Below are 8748 nucleotides of genomic sequence, written 5' to 3' on the forward strand. Positions count from 1 at the left end.
GAGAGAGAGAGAGAGAGAGAGAGAGAGAGAGAGAGAGAGAGAGAGAGGAGTTGGAAGAGTAGGAAAAAAAAGAATTTACAAAATTAATCCAAATCTTGTAGAAATGAGCTGGAAAACGAACAAATAAAAAAAATCAATGACTCTGATTTACAAAGTGTGTAAATCAAATGACAAAGGGAAAGGCTGTGACACCTGGGTCTCCTGGAAGAGACATTTAAAGGCTGGTAGGATTGAGGAAAGCGGCCCTTGGAACTTGGGAAATGGCAGAGCAGATGGGAAGTTAAGGGAAAATTGAGAAACACTAAATGGGTTACAGTGGCATTTATGAAAGAGTAAGAGAATTAAAGTCTAAAGGGAAAGGGTGAATAATAAATATGTCTAGAGAACATTTCAAATAATCAAATTTTGCAAGTTAAAAGAGACAACTGTGAGGCAGAAAAGAAAGTAGAAACTCGGAAGAATTCGACATTCTGTGTACAGCTGCTCACAGCCCAAGTGAGCATACTGCCTCTGACAGAGGTCTGAAGGACCCTGGATGTCACCACGCTAGGGTGACAAGTATGACTATAAACAGACAGGACTGCATCACAATGGGGTTTAGGTAAAGGAACAGCATGGGAGATAGAGTGCCCATTAACTACTGTTATTAGACCTCAGCTGTGCACTGGGCATGTGCAGAGCACCCTGTGTGCTTTTGAGTTATGTTAGGTGATGGGGAGTGATATGGTTTAAGTGATTTTACTATGATATATTAGTTATTACTGTGATATGATTCACTGTGATATTTTAATACACATGTAATGTATTCTGGTTGTAATCTCTCGATTATCCTTTCTTCTTCCCCCGTACTTCTGCTGAGCCTTTCTCTTCCCAAGTATCCCCTCTCCCACCTTCTGTTGGTTTTTTGTTTTTGTTTGGTTTTTATTTGGTTTTTTTTTTTTTTTTTTTTTGGTCACTCAGTGGGTTTAATTAGGGTTATTGGCAGGACCATGGTAACATAAACAGTAGCTACACCACTGAAGAAAATGTCTCCGTCTGCCAATGACCATCATTTGCCTATAGGTCCTCAGAGAAGGAGCCTCATTAGCCCTTCTCCACTAAATGCTAGAATGTTGGCCTGGTTCCTCTTGTGCAGGCGATCACAGAGGCTGAGCATTCAGGACTGCAGTGGCTAAGCCATGCCTAGAAGATAGAGTTTGCAGCACTTCAGCTGCTCCTCCAGCTCCTATGCTTTCATTTTTTAGCATTCCTCTGTCTTGGTCTCTGAGTGCTGGTGACACAGATGTCCCATTTAGGACTCAGCTTTCAGTAGTCATCAGTCTCAGCACTTTGCCCAGGTGTACATCTCCACAGTAACTGACGGCAGCACTAACGCATCTGTGGGCATAAGCATGATTATTTACAAAGCAACTTGATGGTCACAACATGGCACTTAGCAAAATCAACAGCAAAGGAGGTGGAGAGGGCTCAGAACATGCTAAGACACTCCCCAGATGGTCCAGCAGGAAGCATCGGAACATCTCATTCTTCAACATCACGAAACATTGACTCCTTAGAAATGATAATTCTGTCCTTGCTCACGGCAGTCTTTGGTCTGTACTAGCTCTCTGCCAGACACTATGTTCACTAGAAATACAACATTAAGCAAGCAAAGTATGTGAATTCTGTTGGGAACCAAACTCAGGTTTCATGCCTGTATGCCTGTTTCTTGGGCTATCTTCCTATACCCCATGTGACCTTATCACTTTATTTTAAACAAAATATTCTTAAATTCCAGGGTGTGGGGCTGAAGGGATAATTCAGTGGTCAGGAGTACATACCGAGTTTGCAGAGTTCCCAAGGTCAGCTCTCAGCATGTGTGGGGCTCAGGTCACAGCTGCCTGTAGCTCCAGCTCCAGGGGATCTGATGCCCTTCCCTGGCTTCCATAGGTTCCTGAATGTGGATAACCCCCACATAGACACATATAGATCAAAACCAGCAACAACAATGACAATAATCAAAAATGTTAAAATTTCAAGGTTTGTCTCAGACCCATGGGCTAGATCATCCACATAGCTAGCTCCCCATAATCCTATGCATCTCATGTTTCCATCACAGACACTGCTGGTCTAGAGTGAACTCGGCAATTTCTGGCCCAGCTTTACTTTGTTTGTGATATAGGGAGTATGGTGTCCTTGTTTTCTCTTGGGCCTTGGCCATTAATAGATAAGGAAATACAGGTAGTGGAGAAAGAACCATTCCACATAGTCAGCAGCCTCACATCCCCAAGACTACGGGCTGAGTCTCCTACAGCAAGCTTATGTGTATATGAGTTGCAAATGTTCACATTTTTGGGTTAGTGCTATGTCTACCACTTTGCCATCATTGAATGGAAGACAAAGGCGGGCCTTTGCAGAGTACCAGCGCCTTACCGCCTTGTGTATTTTCGCTAGCATGCTTTCTTGTATTTATTGCTCCTGATGGAGATATTGAAGATATAAATTGAAGCTTAGCAGCCACCAGGGATTCTAGAATTTTAATCTGTATTGCTAAAGGTGTGTAATCAATTTTGATAAGCAAGACAGTGATATGATTTTACTGTTTAATATAAGTGCTCAGCAGGTAATAATGGGAACAGAGCAAAGTGGTATATAATGGTATCTCATAAGATAAAGAATTTTGCTCTGGTGGAAATTTAAGTGGGAAGAAAGCCTGAGGAGATATGGACTGTCCTTCCTAGAAACTGGATGGAGGAAATGGAGTTAACATGCACTGGCTCCTTGCCAACTTCATAATGAAGCTGGTGTTCAGCAGAAGTTTCTGTTAGAGCATTTTTTTCTCTCCTGAAGGACTAAAGACAGGAGCTAAACAGAGGTGATATCAACATTTAGTACATGGAGTCACTGCTCTAGAATACTGAATTTTAAGGGAACACAGTAAAAAAAATCAGGACATGAGGGTTTCTACATAACTGCTTTTATATAATCTGAAACTGATTGGTCAAATATGACTAATTACCCTGCTAATCCTACTGTATTTAATTAGAAAACACAGGGAAAGGAATGGTGTACAAGAATCAAGATGATAAATTAAAGATTTGAGTAAATTAAACCGATGAACCCAAAGAAAGATGACGACTCATACATACTAGCCTCTTGCTTAAAACCATGAGTGTGACCCTCGAGTCACATGATGTAACCTGCAAGGGTTTCTCCTGAAGGCCATGTTTATATGCTCAAACCAAAACCTTTATTCCCTGACCCACTGGGTTAGTCAGTTTCTGTCAATCAGCTCTGGAGGAAGACGTCCTTATTTGTTCTTGACTGGGAATCTATGATTGGGAAGTGGAGCTTTAGGTCCCTAGTGAAGCCGAGTATCATAGCAAGAGTACAGGGAAGACAAAACTGCTCACCTCTTGCTAAGAAGATGAAAGAAATGGAAAGGACCAGGGGACCCACTAGTGTCTTAAGTGTATTCTTCAATGACCCATAGGCCTCTCAATAGGCAACACTTTCAAAGCTTCTACCTCCTCCCAACTGTAGCACCTGGGGTTCACTCCTCCTCCTACCTGTAGGTCTTTGTGGGGGACAGTTAAGATTCAACTTGTAGCACTTACCTTCTAAATAGAAAAAAATCAAGAACAAAATAAACAAAATATTTCCAAATCTCTTGATACAAACATTTGTATTGATACAATTGTATCAATTGCATTGTCTTGATACAAACATCTTCATTATAAAAATTTAGGTTTTGAAGTAGACCTTGTCTAAATTCCATTAATCCAAGAATTCTGGTTTATTTATCTCCACGATCTGGACACTCTAGCTATGGATTTGGGGTATAAAGCACAAAAAGTCCTTGGACCACTATTTTGTTTTATTTGTTTGTTTTTATTGTTATTTTTTGTGGTTTTGTTTGTTTGTATTATTTTTTTTACTAGTTTGGGTCGTTGTTACAGCAGTTAAACTGCAATTCAGCAGAGTGTTCTGTTGCAACTGTTGGCCTGTTGGTTCAATCACTTCACCCCAAACACCATTTCCTTTGCCCTCTTTCTTGTCTTGACTACTAACTGGCCTCCTCTGCTTTACTGTGCCTTACAAACTTTCTCTTCTGGCCTCTACCACAAAGAGAATGAGTACAATCCCCTTACTGCAGCTGATGAGGCAATTTCTTCTGTCTTTAGCTTCATATCTTAAGCCACTTCCCCTAACCCCCAGCACAGCCCATCTCCCAATCCTTCTGAGCTGATTCTAACTCTGATCAAATTCACTATGAAGCTTCATATCTCTCTGCCTTTGACTATGCTGTTTGCCTCGTGTAAACACGTCGTCATGTAGTTGCTACCCCCTACCTGACCCTTGCTCTTTCTTCACACGACCCAAACAGGGTCTACTTTGTTTCTTGATTTTAGCTCTGGAGTTGCAATAAAATTTACCACTGCTTACCTCCTGCAACTTATCCATTTAAGCAACAAACATCTGTAATTGTGTATTTGCCAATCTTTACTGTTATTTTTGTGACCATCTCCCCAGCTGTGAAAACTGTATGACTATTTTTGTGTTACTCTCTTAGCAGATTTCATGACACAGAGTATCATTGATATACAGTAGGTCCTCAGAAGACTATCGGATGGAATAATGGATGGTAGATTGATGAACTATTGATGGGCTTATTGATAGATAATGTATTGACGTGTAGGTAGATGGTGGAGAGACGGGTGGATAAAGGTATTGATGGGCTTATGGATAGATGGATCAAGGTGCATGGGTGATGAATGTAATTATGCATAGATAAATGAGTGGATGGGTAGAAGGATGAATAGACATTAGATGGGTGGATGGATGGCTAAACATATTGATCTATGGATGGACTGATTCATTGATGAATATATTTGTGTATGTATGGATGGCATATCTAATGATGATATGGCAATAGACATAGCTATTGAGCATCAACTGGGCTCCTACCATGTGCCAAACAATTTCGAAGGACCAAAAATAATTATGAGAAATGAAACCAAAACTTCAGCTTGGAAGACAGAAGCAGCCTAATTTAGCTCCCAATTAGTTACTGTGAAAGACTGCTGACAATGAGGAATTTGAAGGAAGTCCAATGCCCCTCTAATTCATCACTCTACATAAAATCTTTTTATGATCCCTAGGCACCAGGGGTTTAAAATGGAATGTTCCTTAGATGTTTCTTTCTAGGTCTCCTTAGCTTACTAGCCAAGAACCATCAAAGGGGAGGAAAAAGAGCAAACAAGTCTCCACCGTTTGAATAACGAGTGGTGTTCAAGCCATGGACAGAAGGATTCATGCTCCCTCTGATGCAGGGGGATTGCACAGCTGCTTCTGTTTGAGTGCTTCCCTGTTTCCAGCCTCTTTTCATGTTCTCCATGGCCTTCTACGCAGACATCTAGCACTTTAGAATGCCATACAAGGCCCCCATGATCAATTTTTAGAGCCCTTTACAGAATTCCCAGCTCCTTAACAAGCTGCATCCTGGTGTATACCAATCTCAGCTGGTAACTCCTCTGGTCAGAACAATTTCTCCTATCTCCCCCTTGTTCTCTAGTATCCCCCAGAAAGGCTCCCCAGAGATTCCATGTTAGCTAGGAACCCCTCCTTTGCTCTTGCAACTTCTCACGTTCTCCAGCTCTCATGCTGCCATTGGTGTACCTATGTCTATGAATTATGAAAACTGTTGGTCAGCAACTAGAAAGGCACTGGGCCTCTGGTTCTGCATCTACAGGACTCACTGTAAGGCCTCACATATAAGAGACTTGCAATGAATAGTTATGGTGTTTAGAAAATATTTTTCTAGGTCTGGCAGGATGGCTTAGTTGGTAAAGGGCTTGCCTTACAAGCACAAGCGTCTGAGTTTGACCCTCAGAACCCACTTAAAAGTGCCAGCATTATACTGCCCCTGAATCCAAGTACTGAGGTAGCAGAGACAAGAGGATCCATGGGTCTTGCTCTTCAGCCAGCCTAGTCTATTTGACAAGCTCCAGGCCACTGAGAGACCCTGTCTCAGAACACAAGGTAGGTGGCATTCCTGAGGAATGACATCATGGTTGTTCTCTGTCCTCCACACACATGTACAAGCACCCATGCACATATATGCATATGCTTCCCCATGCATATACACAAGAAAAATGTCTTTCTAACTAACTAGCATAGACACCACAAATGTCCCAAGTAGGATTGTGATTATTCTGCCTTCTTCACAACAGTGTTTCTGTTGAAGAGTTTGATTGCAAATAATTTGAAGAATTAAAGGGGCCCAGAGTAAAGTGCAAAGTGGCTGCAATCCCTCCTCATGGACAGGCTCCTCTCTCAGTCTTCTTCCTGCTTCTCTTAACATCATGCACTGAGTGCTTTCTCTATAGCATTAGTGTGTTGCTGAGAACATGATGTTTAAAATAGTAATTATGTATATGTGTATGCATGTCTGTGCCACCTGTCTATGGGAACTCTTGGAGGCCAGAAGAAGGTGTGTGATGCCCTGGAGCTGGAGTTAGTTACCTGATGTGGGTGCTAGGAACCACAGTTGAGTCTTCTGGAAGAGCATTCAGAGAGAGAGAGAGAGAGAGAGAGAGAGAGAGAGAGAGAGAGAGAGATATGCATGTACTTATGTATGTGCATGCGTCATGTATGAAGAAGCCAAGGAATGACATCAGGCATCTTCCTTAGTTAATTTCCTAGTTATCTTCACCACCACCACCACTACCACCACCACCACCACCATCATCACCATCATCATCGTTGTCGTCACCATCATCATCATCATCATCATCATTATAGACAGAATCTCTCGCTGAACCCGGAGATCATCAACTCAGCCAGATTAGCATGCCAGCAAGCCCCAGGGCCCATCCTATCTCTGCTTCTGCAGCAGCAGGATTACAGGCATGTGCCTACACACACAGCCTTTTAACACGATGCAGAGAGTCTAAACTCAGGTCCTAATGTTTGCACAGCATACACGTTGCCACGTGAGCCATTTCCATGCCTCATATACCTTTCCTTGTAGCATGTCAGAGATTTGTGGTTAATCAACTGATATCTGCCCTCTCCTAAACTCTACCTCATGAGAGCAGGTATCACGTCTGTTACCTTGTTTATCTTCATCCAACTAGCTACACCCTGACAGGTAACAAATATTAACTGAATGAGTTATAAACAGATGGTCCATCATTGCCTTGAAGCCATATCTGTGTGGTTTGTGAGGAAGCAGTTTCCTCAGGGAAACCTAAGAAAAGAAAATAGAATACACAGACCTAGATGACTAAGTGGTTAACAGTGTTCCTGCTGGGACCAGAATTCAGTTCCAGTGTACATGGCAGGTATCTCACCAGTACCTGTAACTCCAGCTTCACAACATCTAATGCTCTCCTTTCTTCTTGCCTCTGTGGTCACCCACATGTGTGTGGACACTCACACTCAACTGCACTCTCACACACACAAACACAGAGTTGGGAGGAAGGCAAGAATGGTATGCATTCAGATTCTCATATAAGATCATGTGAACCCAGGTCAATGATTTGCTAGTCAAAAGTGTTAGGCAGTTGATTACTAATGCTTAGATATAGGACTGGAGTTCTGAGAATGAGTCCAGGCTCATGGATCAGTGTGTGTAATTACCAGTGCTTCCATAGGTCCCAATAGGTCCAGAGTTGCAGGCTTTATATGATGATATACAATGGTTGTACTATGTATACTCTAATATTGTGCTGACAGCAGCACCTACACCTTTGTTGGATGCCTCTTTAAGTCCTCCCTAAATGTATCTTTGTCTTTTCTCCCATCTAGATTTATGGTCAATGTGACTTGGGATGGCAAGGACTTGTCCTTCACCGAGGAAGGCTATCAGGTGCACCCCAGGCTTGTGGTGATCGTGCTGAACAAGGACCGGGAGTGGGAAAAGGTGAGTGTGTGCAGAATGCAGAGGTGGAAGGAGTATAGGCAAAGCAGGGTGGAAAGAACCATCTCCCAGGAAACTTCTCCTGCAGTGGCTGTGAGCTTCCATCCAAGGCCCAGGGCCAGCCTTTCTAAGAACCAGGCAGGTGCAGGAATGCACTTAATACGCCATGCCGTCCTGATATCCCAGCAGGGATGGCTCTGGGCAGATTTAGGACAATTGAAAGATGATTAAGCTCCTCTAACAGAAAAAAAGTAACAAATGTCCACTGTGGCAAAGATTTCACTTTCTTCAGTCTTCTAAGAATGTACCATGTTCTCAATTTGCCACTTTGTGAACACCCCGTATTCTAATTTGCTTAATCTTTTACTTGAGTAAACTAGTTTTCAAACTATCAGAGTACAACTTCTATGGCTGTCTTTAAATGATAATGGAGAGAGGAGTGTAAGTCTCACAAAGCTCATGTTAAAGTAGAGACACACAATGGTACCTGTCCTGTGGCATAACTTCTCCCTCCATATCGAAATTATCAAATCAATCACCACACAACAAATGCAACAAGAAGGTCAAGGCTCAGGAAACATCACGCAGGCAGAGGTAGAAGAAGTGTAATAAGGGCTGGAGGATGGAGAAGAGTGGTGTGAAGATGAAGAAGAGAGGTGTGAAGATGGAGAGGAACAGTGTGAAGATGGGTAAGAGTGGTGTGAAGATGGAGAGGAGCAGTGTGAAGATGGAGAAGAGCCATGTGAAGATAAAGAGGAGTGGTGTGAAGATGGAGACGAGCAGTGTGAAGATGGAGAGGAGTGGTGTGAAGATGGAGAGGAGCAGTGTGAAGATGGGTAAGAGTG

At 42.5% G+C, this 8748-nt stretch overlaps 1 protein-coding gene across 2 annotated transcripts in view; it reads left to right on the plus strand.

The window, feature by feature from the left end:
- Positions 1 to 8748, plus strand: part of Grin2a (glutamate ionotropic receptor NMDA type subunit 2A) — a 412474-nt gene that overhangs the window by 273342 nt on the left and 130384 nt on the right. For both annotated transcript variants that reach the window (XM_028778371.1, XM_028778372.1), the window contains one exon: positions 7792 to 7906. In XM_028778371.1, the coding sequence (XP_028634204.1) occupies positions 7792 to 7906 (115 nt within the window). The remainder of the gene's footprint in view (positions 1 to 7791; positions 7907 to 8748) is intronic.

This window comes from Grammomys surdaster, unplaced genomic scaffold (assembly GCF_004785775.1).
Source record: "Grammomys surdaster isolate TR1022 unplaced genomic scaffold, NIH_TR_1.0 334, whole genome shotgun sequence".
Taxonomy (NCBI): Eukaryota; Metazoa; Chordata; class Mammalia; order Rodentia; family Muridae; genus Grammomys; species Grammomys surdaster.